The sequence below is a fragment of the Aythya fuligula genome, chromosome 4 (genome assembly GCF_009819795.1).
Source record: "Aythya fuligula isolate bAytFul2 chromosome 4, bAytFul2.pri, whole genome shotgun sequence".
NCBI lineage: Eukaryota > Metazoa > Chordata > Aves > Anseriformes > Anatidae > Aythya > Aythya fuligula.
In genome coordinates this window covers 53,188,908-53,208,875 of record NC_045562.1, presented here as the reverse complement: position 1 = coordinate 53,208,875, position 19,968 = coordinate 53,188,908, and the positions used below count along the sequence as shown (strand labels likewise).

Below are 19,968 nucleotides of genomic sequence, written 5' to 3'. Positions count from 1 at the left end.
GTTCAGGAGAACCTCGTAATGACCTGACCCCACACCTCACAGGGATACCTTACAGACATTTAGCCTGAGATGGCCATTTGTGTGTAAACTAGTACCTGCCTGGACTGACTGGCCACCTGAAGTGAAATGTGTGGGTTTTCCTTCTCGGGGACACACTTTTCTCCACATAGCTAATAATTTGTCCACAGCGTGAAACAATTAGTGCCTTTGAAAACTGTACTCCGCAGTCAAATTTAGTTAAAAGTGGGTAAATCTTTTAAAGTCAGCCAGGAAGAGCACAGGCAGGCAAACCACACAAGGTAAGCTTCCTATGCTTAGTAATTAGGCAAAGAATGCCCTATGTAGATCATCGCAGAGTCAAACTTGTACCACCACGCCTCAGCTATGATCTCGCACTACCTTAGATCGGTTTTATCAGTAGGAAGAAAAGCTGACTCGTCACACGGGCGAAGGATTCTAGCTTTGGATGGCAGAGGTAAAGCAATATGAAGGATCTGGGAAAGGCCAAGGTACGTGTGTCCATTAAAAGGGTGAGAACGGGTTGCCACAGCACCAAGAGGAGGTTAATTGCCGTGTCCCTGATCATTTATTCCAACTGAATGGAGGGAGGGGAGTGACAGCAGCGCTCAGCCTTGCGGTTTGCAGACAGACAGGGCTACCCCCGGCGCAGGACGGGGCCTGCCATGGGGCTAACCAGCAGAAACCCCACAGCAGGCCACGCACACCCCCGCCGCCAGGGCCTTCGGCGGCAGGAGGAGGAGCCGGCGGCGGGGCCGCCCCTGCCCTCCCCCGGTGTGCGCGGCCGGCCCGGGGGCCGGGGCCGGGCCGGGGCCGATGGGGACCCGTTAGCGACCCGCTAGCGGCGGGAGCGCTCGCCCCGGGCCCGCCGCCATCCCCGGCACCGCGGGGGCGCTGCCCGCCGCCGGGACGGGGCGGGGCGGGGAGAAGGAGGGGGGGTGCCGGGGCCTCCCTCGGGATTTTTTTTTTTTTATCATTATTTTTTTTATTTTTATTTTTATTTTTATTTTCGCGGCCGCTGCCAAGCTACCCCACACACACACATCCCGGACCGAGAGAGGTGAGAGGACGGCGGGGGCTTGGCGGCGGCGGCGGGGGGGGGGAGAAGAAAGAGGAGGAGGAGGAGGAGGAGGAGGAGGAGGAGGAGGAGGAGGAGGAGGAGGAGGAGGAGGAGGAGGAAGGCTGCCGCCCAGGGGCGGAGGGGGGGCACCGAGGGCACCCCCCTGCGGATGGGGAGCGGTGTGGTAGCGGGCAGGGGGCGGTTTGGGGTCTGGTTTGGGGTCTGCTGCTGGTGCTCAACAACTTGTTGTGGCGTTGCACAGGCTGGAGGCCGGTCTCGGCTTCGGGGAAGCTGTCGCTGGGGTTTTCTTGCTAGCGTGGATGGGAAGAAAAGCACTGAACTCGTCATCGTGTCAGTGTGGGCTTTACAGAGAGAGAAACACCATTTATACATATATATATATAGTGTGTATGTGGGGGGCGTCCTGTTTAAAAACAACTCACAAGACGTGTTCTCGTGACCGGCTCATTAATTTTGCCAGAAACGGTCGCGGTTCGTGTCCTGTGGAGATTTTTTTGCTTCGCAACTTCAGCAGCTGCGTGTGGCTGGAGGTTTAAACACCAAAACAAAAGCCACCACAGAACCCGAACTTCACGGCTGCGTTCCTGGTTGTGGAGATCGCCTTCCCACCGGGCGCTTTTCCTGTTTTCCACTCGCTGAACAATGCTGAGGAGCGTGAGGCAGGATGGGGCGAAGCTGCCCATAACGGCCCCAGCCTGTGTCAGGCAGCCTTGTCCCCTGCCACGCTTCGGCTCCATGGAGTCATGCCTCGAGCGTGGCCCCTGGGTGAAGCCAGCGTGTGTCTGTACCCCGTGGCAGTGGATTTTAAAGCACTCTGTTTCACGGAAATGCAATGAGTATGAAGATGGAACGAGCAAAACTTGCCACAGAGATGTAAAGATCTTGCATTAAACCATTATGGTCAAGCTAACTGCAAGTTGTTGTGAGCTGGTGATTCATATTCATGAACCCGTTCCAGTTATCTGGACTTCTGCATCACCAGTGCTTTTAACAAAGATCAGTCCCCGGTTATTCTGATGTTCTGTGTTTTTTCTAGATGTATTTCAGTGTTTCAGGGTATGGTAAGGAAGATTACCTAAACATAATGTGACCCAATAATGAAAGTTATTGCAGATTTTAGGGCACCGCAGTATGATTTTACATTTCCTTTACAAAACAGAAGGTGATAGTATGACTTTTTCCACCTTTGGTGGAAGGTTCCTGCAGCTAGTAGAAAAGATGAGAACATGAAAGGACAGGATATTAGATATTCCCTTTATGCATGCATGCAAGTGCCTTCCAGCACTATGTTTTCTTTCTTACAGTGACTGTAGTCAACTTGTTTGGTTCCCAAAGTAGACACATACTGTCTCAGCAGGGCAGGTTCTTTAAGTAGAAGTCTTTCTTTCTTTGACCAAAAAAAAATTTGGTGGCCTGCAAATAGAAAAGGGCTGAGAACCACTCCAATGGTAAGGGTTTGAGACTTTGTATAAAGCTTCTCCATTTGTTGAAGGATGTTTAGTGGTGATACAAGGCTTTATTCACTGATGTAGTTGATGTTACTCTTTGGCAATACTTCTTAGCTTAAGTGGTTCATCTGTCAGAGCAGTTCTTCAATTCTCTGTCCTTTGTGCAATTATGGCTAGACAAAGATAGTGAAAACGCACTGTTTAAAAGAAAAAAATACTGTCTTGTAATGTGGTGTTTCTGGAGAGTTTATCTATTCAGATTTCATATGTGTTTCCCCTCTTTCTTTGCAGTATTTGTTGTCATGTATGTAACTTTGTAACTTGCAGTTGTGGAAGGAGCTGAGGTGAGGGTTGTGCAGGAACACCCTTCCATCTCCTTCCTTCTTTCAGCTTAGGAATCGCAGGACAAATGGAAGGGAGTTGTATCTGAATAGACTGAGCAATCTGCTTTCAAGATTTTTTTCAATGCCTGGTTCTGATCTTTTTGCACTGTTATTTTTCTCACTCTAGATTTTCTTCTGCCTACCTCATATTTTTGGAAAGAGGAAGACAAATGGAACTACATGATTCTGTGAACACCTAGAGATCATTCTGGTGTTGTAAGTAATTATTGTACTTACTCGATTCCAACAGTGTGATGCTACAATGAATACAATTTGAGCCCACAAATGTAATTTCCAGGTTACACCTTCACTGATTTTTGTGTTACACAGTTTGTGAGGGCTTCCTTCTGGTGTGTGTACACCAACAGGAATTGATGTTGCTTTTATGGACTGCAGATCCTAGTGTTTGGAATGTCTTTCTTACCTTATTTTACTGGTTTCATCACTTACCACTTCTCAAAGTTACCTCTTTTATCAAAGCATGCTTTATGGAAGACTGTTATATTTACTATGAAGTTCAGTTTTAATCTTTACAAATGCATGAGAAACCTCTAACCTCTAATCTTTTAATCATTGTAGGAAAACCAGGCAAATTTGATACTGACTTTGTAAGAGAAAATATTTCTTTAGATAAATGCTTATGATAGAAGCCTACCAACTTCTCAGTCAAACCTCATTATGCCAGTAGTACTAACTGGCTTTTGCTTTCTTTCATTTTTTAGAAGGAAAGTAGTAAAACTTTTCTAAGCCAAAGTCATTTTCAAAGGGAATAGCTTTGACATTTACACAATGCAAAGGGGTAAAATAATGTTGAATGCATGAATACATGCAAGAACCTGGCATTATATGAACTCTGTGGAGTAAAATACTGCTGAAAAAATAGTGGTATAAAATAGAGGGTAAGAAAAGCAGTGCCATTAATTTAGAGATACTAGGCTGTACAGAAATGAGAAAAATATGCTTTCTTGGCTGTGAGATATTCCTGTTCTGGGAATGTTGGTAATGCAACTTTTTTGAAATAACTGTGTACCTCTCTGTTGTCTAGAATTTGTTCATGTCACGATACAAATGCAGAAGAGAGGTGTTTTTTCTCACTGTTTATTTCATCATCTCTCAAGTCACTAGCAATTTACAATATACATACCATTTTTGGCAGTAGATGCTTTAATTTGTTCTGTTGTGTATACTTCTACTTACCTGGTTCTTGACAGTCTCTTTGGCACAGCATAGTGCATTTTGGGGAACTGCAAACTTTACGTAGCTTTCCAGAAGCAAACAGTCTTGAGGAATGTTGCAGTTCTACACACTGTAATAACAGAAAGTTCTGCTTCAAGTTAATTGAGCTCAGAGTGATTGCTGAGCACCAGATACAGTATCTTTTGTGGCTGCTTGCTGAGACGATTCTAGTTGAGAAGTACACAACTCCCAAGGCAACTTTTGTCAAGGGTGGTGACAAAATACTTGAGAATTCTGGGAGTAGTTATTGCAAGGTCTTATTTTTCTTTGAGCATTTTGCATGTTTTGCCATCACACTTTTGAGTTAAGACATCATGAGGTTTGGACATTTTGAGTCCATTGCCTTTTCTATTTCCTATTTCTTTAGGTCCTGAAGAAGAAAATGCTTGTTAAACATTTAAGTAGCATATTCCAAATTTAGCATTGCCAATGTGGTACAGATAGTGGCAAGTAATGGGCAGTCAAAATGCTTGCACGACCTATGGCAATCATCAATACCAACAGCAGGAGAGAATTAGGTGTTATATTAATCTACTGTGCATTTTGTGTCAATGCAGGCTCAAATAACACCAAAACAAGAACCTGTTTCTCGCTCCCCATTGCTGTCATCCATATCAAATGTTTCAGTATTGTAGAGTGGAAGGATGCTTTCAGTACCTGTTGCTGCAGACTTGGTGCTCAAGTGGAAAATGAGGGACACATGCTTAAGCTCCGTCTTCCTCTGCCTTTATTCGGGTCTGATAAGTTAAAAGCACGGGGTTATGAAGATCAGAATGAACCTGGCTTGAACAAGTGTCAATTGGTCTTCCTTCAGGCTGGCTGCCATATTTTCTGGGAAATAGCAGGCTTTATTTAATTTCTGGTCTTACCAGAAATGCTCTACCTTTCTGGTCTACCCTGGTTTTACTGAGTGTCTCAGCACCCCCTCCTTAAGCATTCCCCTGTGCCTGAATATTAATCTGGGTCTGGGCTGTCACTACTTCAGCCTTGCCAGTGATCCACTCATTAGCAGTGCAATATCACAAACAACAGACAGAAAATATTGAGAGGATTGAATTCCAGTCGGTCTTTTTATCCCATTTCGTTTTTTTTCCTCTTCTTCTGTTCCCTTCCCCCAGTCAATTTATATTCTTGCTTGTATCTTCTACTGTAGATGACTTAGAGAATTTTCACAGCTTTAAAAATGATTGAAACCGCTAAGGTTTTAAAAAATTACTTTGAGAACTAAAATTACTTTGAGAACAGACTTTTTGTTTTCACTATTTTGCAGTAGTTCAAAATATGGCAGCTTCACTTATCAAAAATAGCCAGCCTCATCCAGATTTTCAGAATTTTTAGACTTGACCTGCACCTTTTTCTTTAGTGATTGTGGAAGTTGAAAAGAATTCAAAGGAAATGCCAAAATGTACTCAAAAAGAGGGAAGAAGAAGGAAGAAATACACCTTCCTGTCTTACTGCAAGGTAGAATAACTGTCAAGCAGGGATGCTGAAGAATAATTGTTTTATGGACTATGCTGGCATTTTCCCAGAGGACTAATTTCTATAAAGCTGATAAAGGAATTGATTTCAATCTGTTCAGAGATTGACACTTTGCCAATTAATTACCTCTTCAGCTGTAAGTACAATCGATGTTGAAATTTCGATGTCTTACTTGACAACAGGATTCATTTTGAAGAATTTTTGAACAGTAACTTGGATTCTTCCAGGAACATCCATAAGACTTTCAAAATTAGTGGAAAACTGTTCATGAAATACAGTATGAGTACATATATAAGTACATAATAAGTACAGGAAGTACTTGTAAAACAGAAATTTAAGGCACAAGAATGTCTCCTTCTCTTCTAAAATACATCCCAATAGACTTGTCTTACTGCCTTAGGTAATACTCTGTCAAAATAATCAGTGTACTTTGTATTGACTCAATATTGAAAACTTTAATAAGAAATTAACAAACTTGCTTGAAATTTTCAATGGTTTACAATTCAAGAAATTGTCACTTAAATCACCATTCTACTTTTAGTTTGTGAAACATTCTGTGCTGTAGTGGTGGATTTTTTTGTTTCTGCAGAGTGTATTGATTTTTCTGGACATCCTTTTAGCTATATTCTAAGTGCTTTCCTATTTAAGGGGTACATACGTTTTTAACTTGGAGAAGTGTCACCCCTTACAGTTTCAAAAAGCTGCAATTTGTCGAAGTGTTTTGTGTGATTACAGCCTTTTGAGCCTGTGAGAAATACCTTGAAATTGTGTAAGGTGTTTCTCATTCTTACACATACTTGGTTTTACTGGGGAGAAGGACCAACCTCAGTTCTGATTAGCATTTAAACCTTTAAGACAAAGGGCTCTACAGGACAAACTTTCTTTAATACCTGAGGTACATATTTCTTCTTCTGAAATATCATATTAATAGCAGTTAGTAAAAAAAAATAATAGAAAAGGGCCATGACAATCCAGGCATGAAATATAAAAAAAATAGTTCAAATTTATAGCTGTACATTTTCAGTTGAGTGAAATGTTTTGATTTTAAAACTATTTCTGCTCTATTTGCTTCCTGCTAGTTTCCCTGAAGTTACCTCTTTTCATTTTTCTCTTTTCATCAGTTTAATTAATAGGTGATATATTTTAAAAGCTGGACTTAGATGGAGCAAAATGGATTTCCTATTCTTGCTTCCATATGTTTCACACGGTGTTTTCAGAATAAATGAAAGGGCATTGTACTGTAATCTGCTTATGGTTTGGTAACCCTTTTATGCTCTATGTTGCTTATTGGCAGCTATGTTCTCAGCTCCAGGAAATGCTTTTCTATAATGGCTTGGAATATGGAGATCTTGCAGCCCATCAAACTATTAGCTGTTTCAGTTTCTAAGGACTCCTGTTTTCTCCTGGCATTCTTGAACCCACTTGCTGTATATGTAATGTTCATAAAAAGGAAAGAGCAATGAAGAAAGAGAAGGAGAGAAAAGAAGAATCAGAACACCTCCTTCATTCTTTGTATTGTCCTGCTATCAAAATCTTATTTCAAAGTATGCTAAGCTGTCAAGCAATCAGTTATTCAAAATAAAATTGTAAAAAGGGAGCTACCTTGTCTCTCCTAGATTATTTTCTGGTGTATTTTTTCTGGCATATCTTCTGTTTTGTATCTTCTGCCTCCCCTTCTTTCTCTCCTATCTTAAGAAGTTCTAAGAGAAAATGCTGATGACGTTTTGGTATGGGTTATATGGGCATGATGAAGATGATAACATAATCTGTCTAGTATAGATTTGAGTTGACTTGAGGGGAAACAATATCATTCTTTTTTTTTTTTTTTTTTTTTTTTTAAATGCACACCATTGTAGCCTCAATTTCAGAGCCAACAGAACTTGTCAAAAGGTAAAGAGTACCAATAGAACAGATGAAATATTCATAGTCTGCGGGCTAGGTACAATGTACAGTAAGAGAAAAATAGAGTTCAGAGAGGTTTACTAACCTGAGCTGTAAAGAATACAGGTAGAAACATGGCTGAATTACCGAAGTAACAAGTAGCATGTATGCAGTGAGGAGAAATGAGAGAAGCTCATGTGAACGTCAACTTTTTTCAGTGGTTCTGGTGATTGGTTTGTTTGCATGCAAGTTCTTATTTGTTGTCAGAGTAGACAATTTACATTGGTGTTTGTGCAAATAAGCTATTAGCCTGATGGTTGCCATTCCAGAGAAATATTCTGCAGTGAGTATTCATTGCATACAATGTAAGTAAAATGCATTTGGCGGGTAGATATTCTAAAATATATTCTGATAGTCTAAAAACAACTGCTTTTGAATATTAAATGATCACTCAGCCATTGCCAAAGATAAAACCAAGTTTTAAAGCTTGCTTTTCTACATGCAGTGAGAGAAATGCTATTTTGGATGTAAATATAATCACGAGCTTATGTATGCAGACTATAATTAAAACATTATGAAAGTAGAGCAGTTAATGATGTTATCATAACTTGATAAGGCTTGGCATGCTCTTCGCCGAGAACTAGCATTTTAGGCTTGGAAGTATTTTCCAAACAAATAAAAGTAATTAACTGAAATTAATCTATGCATTCATAAAAATGTAGGCAGATCAAGTGATAAGTAACAACTTCACTGCTCTCACTTCCTGATAAATTTGTATTTGTTAATGAAAAAAAATCTAAGTTGCACCTTTGCATAATAAATTGGCTTTTAGACTGAAGACCAAGTGCACTTAAAACAGACTGTGATAATTTCTGTAAATATTCAAACATTATTTTCTGGAAACGTATAAACTCAGTAAGTGAGAACACTTTATATGTAAATACTGTAAGCTAGATAAGGAATTTTTAGAACTTTGAGCTAATGGGGACGATAGATGGGCAAATGATTGCAAACTATCTCAAGCTAATAACAGCTACATGCAGTAGTACAATATGTTAGTTTCATATTTTTCTTAAGATTTAGGTGGAGCTGATAAAGAAAAAAACATCCAGTATGCAAATAATGAAAGCTTTCTGTCAATTATGCCTTTTCCTACTGACAGTTTAGCCTACTGAGTTCAAGAGTTGTCACTTTTTTGACCACACCACCTAGATAGTGGATTAATGTCTCTAGGAATACCAAAGGTTCTTGTACTCCTGCAGTTTGGATTAGTATCCTGTGTTCCTCCTCACAGTTAATTTATGTTGCTCTTGCCTTGTTCTCATTTTCTGTGCAGAATAGGAAATATATTAGGAATTCTGTAAAGCAGGGGTGAGGCAGCTAAGATGATGGGTCAGTGTGCCTCTTGGGATAGCTGAACAGTTGACTCGGCAAGTGCTTTAATGATTAAAAGGTTTAATGGATGGCCTAGACTTCTACCATCGTTGCTTTCTTTCTCAAGGTCATTTTAGTTTTATGCAGCTGTGGAAAGGTAGGAGCTCATTGTTGTGTTTCAACAATGTCAGACACAGTGATTTCTGTTCCACTCTGCTTCTAAATCTTAGGCTTAGGTGATATGTAGCCATTCCAAGGTAAAAAGGAAGGTTGTGAGTCTGCAAGTTCCCGAGACAAGCTGGATTTATGGCTTTTGGTTTATCAATTCCTCCCTAATACCTTCGGTGTCTATTTGCCAGTTTCAGGCAAACTCTGACAGAACCGAGCTTTTCACATGCTTAAATTTCTGAAAGGTATTGAAAATATTGGGTAGGTAGGGAAGTCTAAGTAAGTAATACTACCTGACTTGCCAGCTGATAAGCCTGTCTGCATCTGGGTCTGATATGGCAAAGGATTTGCTCGTCCTGCCTGTCTGGTGTCGGGTTGGGAGCGATCTGTGTGCCTGTGGGTGAGGAGACCAAGTTAGGAGAAGCAGGAGTTAATGTTAGAAGAGCTTGTAAAATAAATAAAAGTGGGGAACCTAACTAAATAAAACTGTAAAATAAATATAAGTGGAGGTACTTTTGCACAAAACTGCAGAAAGAGAATGAAGAGCAAAAGAAATCAGTCTGGGCTAGTTTTAAAATTCTCAGATCAATTAATTTACTGCCATTGATTCAAGTAAATGTATATTTGATAAACACTATCCAGCAATTAACGTTTTCTCTTTACTTACTGTATTTACTTATAGTATAGGATTTGCTTTCTGGCCACAAAATTAAAAAAGTGGGGTTTCTTTCAGATCAGAATAAAAGAATTACTTCTATTGATGTTAAATTCCACTGTTGTTCTTCAAATGTGTCTTCCTTCAATTGGATGTAGGATCAGTGGTTATATTTAGGAATATGTGGTGATTTGACATAATGATTTAATCTGAAATTAAATAGCATCCAAATAGAGAATTAAAGGATATTTACCCTTATGTGCCTCAGATACATATTATTTTAAGCAACTTTGACTCAAGGCGGAAGACTAGTTTTGTTTTAGAGTGAAGGGGATAATTAAGTGTACCACGATTTGTTCTGCATTTTTTTTCCTAATAATACTTCCTTGAGCCAAATCACTGGTAAAATCAATGGAAACCTTTAATTAGCATCTCTAATTTAATCATGCTGATTTTATGACTTTGTGAAGCTTATTGTAACGTGAAAACCCTATTGTCAAGATATGATGCTTGTAATTAAAGCAAGTAATACAAGGCATTTTATTGTGTATTTATAAACAAATGCATATATGATCCAATTTAAAAGTCTAGGACTATTTGATTAAGAATACTGCACTCTGGTATTGATTTCACATTTTGCTGCTTTATTTCAAATGTGCAGTTACTGTTGTAAATCTCACTCATTATGGCAAAATAAGATTAAAGGGTTGGGTTTTCTATTCTCCAAAATAATGCTTTCTAGTAACATACATCTGCCAGCTACTAGTGTGTCTACTGCAGCTAAACAGGTTTTTTAGTAGTGATTGGTGTTGATGCACCTCACTAGCCCTTAATTGGAATAACATTTAAATGCTCTTTTAAAAATCTTCGCTGTAATACACATATTTCATAAGGAATTGAGATAATTTCTTTCTGCGGCATTTCTTGTGTAGTCATCTCTTCATCCGTGCTCAGTGAATTGTATAAAGAGCAATCATCATTCACAAGCTGAATTGGAGAGCTGCTGTTTTGCACTGTGCTGCTGTATTGAGTTAAATCTCATATATTTGGAGTTAGCCTAGGAAGTCTCATACCATACTGGAAGGGGGAGAACGCGTGCACAAACGGTATCCTCATGGTAATGTTCTAAGAAAGAATACTCCTAAAGTATTTGTTTAAGAAGTAAGGCATTTGTTACATTTGTTTCTATTGTATAAGAGATGAATGAATACTTCATTCATCAGCAGAGATGAGAACATCCTGTTCTGGAACAACACTTGTACGCCGTGAGTTTTGTGGAATTCATGGGTTGAATTCCTCACTTCCTGTACACCTAGTTACTATGCTTGGCACACATCTTCTGTACTTGTAAGGATCATAACCACAAAGTGGCAGTAGATCAAAATGTTTTTTTTTCTATCTACCCAGCCTTGAGCTTACCAAAATGATTTATTTCTATCCAGCTGTTATTTTTAAGGCTCTTATGCCATAAAGGCACTTTTCCATGGGAGTACACAAACAGAATTAGGATGCTCATTTGATAGATTGTCGCTTTCATGTTACTTCTGTGATTACATTCAAGGTGTTGTTAATAGAAACAAGTCTTTAATTGTCACAGCAGCTGGTCCTGTAAAGTCAGTATGAGGAGGGGGGCTCCCTCTTACCTCCACAGGATAAAGGCCCTGGGACTTTTTCCAGCAGATCCCTGAGTAGGCTCTCTGCTGTCCTGAAGTCCATGTTTATGATCTTGGGTTTTGCCCTACTCCCTCCTCTCAGGAACTGATACCACCCTGAACTCTACCATCTCACGGTCACTGCAGCCAAGGCTGCCTTTGACCTTCGTATCCCCAACAAACAGTTGGCTACCGTTTGGCTTTGCCTACATTGGAAAAGTAAATTCAGAGTGCTTAAGAAAATACTAGAATTAGACAGTGGTGGAATTTCAAAGGCTTTCTTTTCCTTAGGAGAGTTTTATCCCATTTTTAAATGTAGTTCAACTTTTATAATGTAGAAAAACTGCAGATTAATTGACTTTTGAGTACTACAGCTTTTAATACAGAGGTAAGACACATTGCAAGGTTCTGTTTGACATCTGTAATGTTAGGCACAATTAGGTTCCTAAAATTTCACGTCTTGTGTACCAATACATAACAAATGTAACACTAATTCTTAAAATTAAATAAGAGTTCTGTTTTTTGTGTTAGTGAGACATTAATATGATTCTTATAGCCACTTATAAGATTCCCATAGGCATTCTATCTTTTAGTAAGATGTTTCTTTTATACTTTGATAATTTGTGCTGGCATTCTGTGAACCTCGTACTCTGCCATACTATTTTTGAGTTACAGTTGTACACAAAAAAAAATCCAAATGAGGTCACACTGTTTATTTCAGAAGAATATACCTTATATCCCTTTTGCAGCCTGTCGTCTCATGGGGGAGTAGGGGCTTGTTAACTGAAGCTACTAATTAAGCAGAAGTCCTCACTGAGAAAGATCCAGTGAATCTCCTGAGGTGTCTTTTGGTGTTAAATCATTTGTTTAGGATGTTTACATCTCTGTCTTGAAATGCCTCACTTCAGCAACTGTGGCATTGTGTACCTTGACATTTAAATACACTTTTTGCCCACAGACATCTATGTAGTACTTCTTGAAGTTTATATAGTCTGTCACGGAGTGTTATCTTCTATTACCTGATGACATGCAAACATACTTTCTTCTTACTGTGTTAAAATCTGGTAGTTCACTACATGGGGCCTAACGCCAAACTGGGAGCACCTGTAATATTTTGCTGAACAAGCATCCACTCCGTTATTGACAACACTGGTAGTGGTGTTCTTTACTGATTTGTCTGTGGGTTTCTGAGGGAAACTCAAGATTTTGTGGTGAAATAAAGCTGCTGATGTCTTGGAAAAAATGTAAAAATACCTTCCTCAGTTTGCCTGCAAATTAGTTTCCCTACCTTCAGTTGGCCTGCAGATTTATTGTCACAGGTGACCTTGGCTGTGTTTGTATTATCTTGATAACAGGAAACTATCACCATGTGATTTTGTTTGGGTATCCCTTGTTCTTTTAATGTGTAGTATATGGCCTTTTGTAGCTTTTTTAGGCAATACCTTCCTAACCTGGTGCTAAAGATAGGCTTTCCTTTTGGCAGGACTTGTTAGCAATTTTGTGAGGGGAAAATCCTGCTTAACTGACTTGATTTCCTTTATGACAAGGTTGCCCACCTGGCTGACCAAGGGAAGCTAGTAGTTACAATATTTTGTAACTTCACTACAAAACACGGTACTGAAGGGCCTGGAGGGCAAGACGTATGAGGAGCAGCTGTGGTCCCTTGGTGTGCTCAGCCCCGAGCAGAGCAGGCTGAGGGGAGGCCTCATGGCGGCCTGCAGCTCCCTCACGAGGGGAGCGGAGGGGCAGGTGCTGAGCTCTGCTCTCTGGGGACAGCGACAGGACCCGAGGGAACGGCATGGAGCTGGGACAGGGGAGGGTCAGGCTGGGGGTTAGGGAAAGGTTCTGCACCCAGAGGTGGCCGGGCACTGGGACAGGCTCCCCAGGGCAGTGGGCACAGCACCGAGCCTGCCGGAGTTTTAAGTGCTTGGACAGTGCTATCAGAAATATTGGTTTGATTTTTGGGTCATCCTCTGTGGAGGCAGGAGTAGGACTCAATGATCCTTGTGGGTCCCTTCCAGCTTGGGATATTCTATGATTGTATGAAATAGCTGGAGAAAAGCATTTTGCAGAACTTGTCCATAGCAGTGAGGTTTCTAGAGGAGATGATTTGTGCTGGAGTGTTACTGTTTCCAGACAGATTTTACCTTGTTTTCATTACAATCAGCTGTATCAGTATTCCTGGAGCATACCAACTCCTTTGCTTCTCTTAATCTTTGTGTGACTTTGTATCTTTTGGTTGAGAAAACTTTTATGAGCTTGGGGATTGACATATCCTAGTGTTGTCCACCTTGTGTTATAGCTGAATTTTAACTGAAAAAAACACCTGATGTACTTGGAGTGCAAACTCGAGAGTGAGTAAACTTCAGGGTGCTTGCTGTGGTGTTACTCAGGAATAGCTCTGCATTAGTGTTACTTGCAAATGGTGCAGTTCTTGATAGTGCTTGGGTATCACTTAGACAGAAACCCATGCTTAATGTTTTAAGGTTAAAGAAATATAAACGTCTTGGGTCACAACATTTCTAATTCAATAAAACTGCAAAACAAGCTGTTGCTCTGTGCAGGTCTTTTCATGCTCATGTGAAGCTGTGTGCTGTGAAGGCAGTGTTTCTAAACATATGGCTTGTACCTCTCGAGGGGGATGTGTAGTGCTAAGTGGCAGAAAGTTGCCACGCAGTGCCCTGAATTTGGCAGCAGCTCATTTCTGCAAGTCAGAACAATGGCTTTACATACATCCAGTCAGTAGCTGTAGTAGTTTTCTCTTTTTTTCCTGTAAGAATTACACTGTTGCTGCTTTAAAGGGACTTTTCATGTAAACATAAATCAGAAGTGTTTGCACTTACAAAAACTTTGGTATAGGAAGTAATTAGTGCTTTATAGAATCACAGAGCGTAAGTGTAGCTATCTTTCTGAAGTCTTTGTTGAGCAATTTCTATAATTTTTGGACTGCAACACAGAAAAAGGAAACATTTAACACCTCTTTTAACATAATTATACTTACAAGTGGAATTGCAAATCCATGGTTTGTCTATGGCAGTTTTCTTTGGACAGTTATTTTAATGCCTCCAGATATTCTAAAGTTTAAAATCCCTTTTTAAAATGTGTTACATTTTGAATGTCTTTTAATGCTGTAAGTATGCATTTGATTAATTGATGAACATCTTATAGTCAACGAACCATTCTTATGCTTCAGAACAAGTATCTAGGATCTTAAACATTGGCAATAATATAGTACCTCATTACCTCTTAATGAGTCTAGTTATGTCTCAAATTTATCTTTTTCTGTGTAATGCTTTTGTTAAGAAGTGTTTTTTTCAGGAGAGAAACAACTCTCCTGCAGTCAAAACAAGGACTTAATTATTTTGACATATTCGTTCTTAATTGGCACTTAAAAGGATCATTAATATCTAGACCTTTAGTATAAAGACTAACTTAACCTTTATTTCCATAGATCTCCAATTTAAAAATTGGTAGTTTTAAATTAATTTGACAGAATAAATACCTTGAAAAATATTGTATCTGAGTTGCCTTGAAGTTGGATGGCAATAGGTTTTTGAAGCCACACTGTAGCAGTGACAGTAAAAATGGTGCCATGAAAAGCAATGTTGAACTTCAAATCTTAAAACTACCTCAAAAATGTATTCAGTAGACGTATTTGCTTATTTGAGAATTTATCTGACTTCCTAGTAAAAAAAAGGAAAACTTGTAATGAATAAAAGTTTTTAGATCTAATAAGTTAAACAATGATTTTTCTGCATAGCCCAGTGATGCACTTAGGTGTGTCTGAATATTTGGAAATTATACAGAAGGTACAGAAGTACATTAGGAATAAAAATGTTGCATAAATTTTAACTGTTTGCTGGGTTGCAATTTTCCTTTAACATTTGTGGGAATAAACAGATCATATGCAAATCAAAGAATGTCAGTAAAGCTAATTTTGCTGATTTTTTTTTTCTGCTTTCTCTATCTCTGTGTAGATAAACTGTTCTGGAAATATTGAAATGAGCAATTCATAAAGCTGCCATGCCATGTTCTTGGTGTTACTTATTGGCACTATTGGGAGTTTAACATATTTTAACATATTTTGCCTTAGTAAATGAAAAAAATGTTTTAGAATCTTTGCAAAGTCTGTGTATGCTGTGTTGAATTAAGATGCTACCATACAAGTTTGTTTTTTTTTTTTTAGCAGTTTTCTACGTAATGCTTGAGTGCGTTAGAAAGATTTATGATGGGGGGGACAAAGGCTGGGTGTGAGTGTTCGGATCTGTGAGCACCCATAACCAGAAAAGATTTCAGAGGTGAGGTTTGAGTGGTCCAAGTAAGCAGCGGTCCTACCAGCTCATTTGAGATCTCCTCAGAAGTCTGTTAACTGCCAGCAGGGGGACCTTATAAAATCTATCGTGTTAGTCACAATAAGAAAAATTGTTGGAGAACAAGAAGAGGACCTCAGTTATTTCTGAGCAATCTTACCAATTCACCCTGAAAAATTAAGTGCCACTTGCCTCATTTTGTCCTTCTTTGTATACAAGCTTGTATCTAATTTATATGAAACAGAAAAATATTTATATATATATAAAAATGTACTTTGAAACTGTAAATTGAGAGAGTTTATAGAGGAACGGGAGTTTGTATAATCTAGAAAAATGAAAGAAAATAGAAAAGGTCTTTTTTCATTTTTTAAAACTACTGCACATTCTGTTTTTTCTATTCCCTGTTTGAGCCCATAGCTGCACAGCTGGAAAAAAACAATAATTAGGCTGCATTTCCCAGTGAGTCATAAGAAAGTGCTGAAAAAGCACCAGAATTGGCAAATCTGCCATTGCTGTAGTAGACTTTTACTGGGACAGTTTGAATTCCAAATGAGTCTGTTATACAAGAAAGAAAATTCAGGTCAGTCCTTATGTATAATGGATTTACCATACCAGCAGAAGTAAAGGTATTTAAAATTCACTTTTTATAGTCAAACAGATAATTAAAAGCCTACAACTGTGGTGAACATTAATAAATACACCAGTCGCTTACCCTGCTTATCCACCTTTGGGGAACACCAAACACCAACACAAACCGTAAGGAGAGGATAAATTAAAAAAAAAAATGCCATTTTGTTAATGCTTCTTGAAGGATGCTGTGGTTTCACCCAACTTTAACTGGCACAAAAGATGGTGTTTGAACACTGTACTTAAGCTTTTGAAAATTGCATAGCTGTACAGGATGGATAGGGACTGCATTTCATGTCTTTTCAGTTCAACATGTGTGCAGATTTATGCTAATATGTTAAATCATTATCCTTCTAAAATATTTCCACACTTGGCTGTGCTTAAATGAAATCCCCAGCAAAGATGACTACAACATCATATATTTATGTGCTTTCTCATCTCACCTCGCAGGTTACCCTTAACTGTTTTCTGGGCATGCTACAAAGGCCACGGTACATATCTTCTGGTAGACCAAGATGTTAGCAAGGTAGAAACTTTGAAATTCAGCATCTCTTGTAGAGAACAGCTGGAACGCTGTTTCTATAGAAATGAGCTTTGATAGCTTTTGTGAGCAGCAGTTTCATAAATAACTATGTTCTGAGTAATGGTGGGTGAGCTTTTGAGGTTAAAACTAGCCCTTTCAGCATAGCTGCTCCCAAGAAAATAGCATGTTTTTCTCCTGACGAAGCAGAGCATTTGCTTTTTGGGTGGTGAAATTGGGCACTATTTACATTCACATGGGCTCTGCATATAGGCTGGCCTAAAGAACCCTACACAAATCCTAATCACAAGATGAGAGAAGCATATATTGTAGCTGGTAATGCCCATCTGAGAGGTAGTAACTTCCACTTCTGATGGTAAGAGTAGGTGGAAAAGAAGCAGGTCCTATAAACTTGTTGAATTTGTACCCTGGAGAGCTGAACAGACTAGCTGAACTGTGAAGATCAACAATGTAGTTCTGTTCATTAAGGGCTGATGAAATCCAGTGTCTTTGGCATTCTGAAATTGTTAGCGTGTGATTGCAACAAGTCCCAGCATTTTAGACCTATCTGGCTCCATATGTCATAGAGGAACAGGCTGGTTTTTCAGAGAAAATACAAATTGGTCACTGTGTATTTTGTCCCTTTGACTTGGTATTTCCTCGTTCAAATAAAGACACATTTGGATAGTTTGATACGTTACATACTCAGCCCATCTAGTGGGAATTCTGTCCCAGAAGTACACGTATGCCTTTTTCCCTCCTGTCACAGCATCTTTACCCTGATCTGAAGCAGCTGACTCCATGTGATGAGAAAGAAGCAAAAGCCTTCTGCTGGCCATTTTGCAGGGGGTGTTTCTGGTGTCTTGGACAGTGACCAGTTGGCTTTGGTTGCTTCTGCTTTCAGTGATGTGCAAGTGAATGGCAACCATTCGCTCACTTCAAATGCAGAATGTGAGAAATTTTTGGTTACTGCAAACGTAAATTTGAATCAAAGCACAGCAAGATGAAAGGCTCTATAACCCAGTACCAGTCCCTTGAGCCTTCCAGGCTGTTCTTATACAGTATTTTTTGTATTTATTTTGTATTTTAAGTTAGTGCATGTCCCGTAACAGGAGAAAATTATTCAGTTTCTTCCCATTCAACACCCAGTTCAGTTTCTCCTCAGTACAGTCAGTTATTTTGGGCTGGTCTTAGTCTTTTCTGTGCATTTATTCTTCAGCAGTGCAGGAAGAATTTTGATTGCTTTGTGCATTTCCCCCCCAGCTCCCTGTAGTAGCAAGAGTTAACAGCGTGAGAAGCAGAGATTGTAAGATGCAGTACAGGAATTACGTGCATTTGTGGTTTAGGAGGAGGGGGTGGTATTCAGCTCTTGAAAGGGCTTTAATGAACACTGTTTGGTGTGTTTGAAAGCTAATGGTCAGAGGAGAGCAACAGAAACAGCCTCGGAGCTTTTAGGGTAAACTGATTAGCATTTTTCCTGATTGAGATGACTGTTTCACCTTCTCTTTTTACCATGAGATTTTTCATTCTCCGTTGCCTTTTGTTGGTACTGAAATGACAGACGGTTAAGGAAGCCGCTTCGGTGTGAATGCAATCCTTTCCCCCTCCTTCTCCTGTAGGATCTCTGCCTGCCACAGACGGGCAGAGCATGTGTTTCTCTTGTCTTGGTTGGGTGCACAAATCTTCTTTTATGTGTGCTGCTTCTTACCCTGTTGCCTAGACGATCACTGGCTCTCACTAAGGATGTCTGGCTCTCGTAAAGAGTTTGACGTGAAGCAGATTTTAAAAATCAGATGGAGGTGGTTTGGTCATCAGGCGTCAGCCCCTAATCCCGCAATTGAAAGCCACCAGGGAGACTTCTGGAGCAGAGGACCAAATGTAACAACTGGTGGCACAAAGTTTTTAGATGCGGGTAACCTACCTTTAACAGCAGTTGGTTACAGAAGGTCTAGCCAACAGGATTTCCAGAATTCACCTCCTTGGCCAATGGCATCCACCTCAGAAATCCCTGCATTTGAATTCTCTGCAGAAGATTGTGGAGGTGCGCGTTGGCTTGACAGACAAGAAACAGATGATAGAGCAAGTGAAGAAGAAAATGAATCGGACAGCAGTTCGTGCAGGTTAATTATTACTTTCCTATTGTGAGCAATGTGTTTTCATTTCGTGTTTACAGATGGCATGCATGTGTAGGCTAGCCTTTATCCTAGATTGAAATGCTTCAGAAACCTAGCAGTTGCTGTGCATCCGAAACAGAAAATGATTTATAAACAGGTCTTGGTGTGTTTACTCTGACCTTTTTAGAAGGTAATCTTATTTAGTCAATGTAGATAAATAAAGTGCGAAGATGTGCATGCACTCACCGCTGGTTTAAATGTTATGCCTAAAACTTGCTGCTATGAATAAGGTGATGTCCGATGATGATGTTACAGGATGCTTTTAAAATTGTTTTGAAGTGATACTGACTGTCTAGCTATGCTGAGAATCAGTCTCAGTTTGGAGAAAACCATGAAAATTAAAGCTACTTGTCACTCCTATCTGATGTTTCCATGTATTTCTATAGATGAGGGAGATGAAACAGTAAAGAATATTTAGGTTGTAAGACAAAAAATGTAATTTTTGCTTGTGCATGTACAACTTGAAGAAAGAAATAATCTATTGAAAGTCAGACGGGTTGTGCTGTAAAGTAATACCAGAAGGTTGCTTTAAAACGATTGCAGTTGTCTGCTCAGGTGCCTTAAACTGTACCTAGCTTAAAAGAAAAAATAATGGTTTTATTGTGTCTATAAAGATGTTTTGGCGTTCTTCTCTTGTATATTGTTGCTAAAGATGAAACCTTACAGTTTGTTATTAAATGTGAAAGGTGTTTAACAGCTGGTGGAAAATTAGGTAAGGTAACATCTTTCTTGTTAAGTATTAGTTTATTTCTTTTACCTCCTTTTGGTGCTTAAGTCAGCCATTCTTCACAGAAAGTATTTTTCCTCTTTTATCCTGCATGTAGTGCATAGTAGTTAGCTTATCATTTCGAGTAAATTTTATGGTATTTGCTTTCTTGATTATAAGATAACTGTGCAATGATAAAGCGTTTTGGAAAGCATGTCTGTTTAAAGGGTACAGTGTTTAATAAAGCATGTTAGGG

The 19,968-nt window shown here is 39.4% G+C and overlaps 1 protein-coding gene across 2 annotated transcripts in view; it reads left to right on the top strand.

Annotated features, from left to right (window-relative positions):
- Nucleotides 1-994: 994 nt before the first annotated feature.
- Nucleotides 995-19,968, top strand: part of KLHL5 (kelch like family member 5) — a 54,183-nt gene continuing 35,209 nt past the window's right edge. The window contains exons 1-2 of one of the 2 annotated variants that reach the window (XM_032187239.1): nt 995-1,078; nt 3,058-3,146. Coding sequence is in view for 1 of the 2 variants with exons in the window: in XM_032187238.1 (XP_032043129.1) it covers nt 18,576-18,952 (377 nt within the window). In the remaining variant the exon portion in view is untranslated. Of the gene's footprint in view, nt 1,079-3,057; nt 3,147-18,212; nt 18,953-19,968 lie in introns of those variants that run through there. The other variant, XM_032187238.1, reaches the window with a different exon arrangement.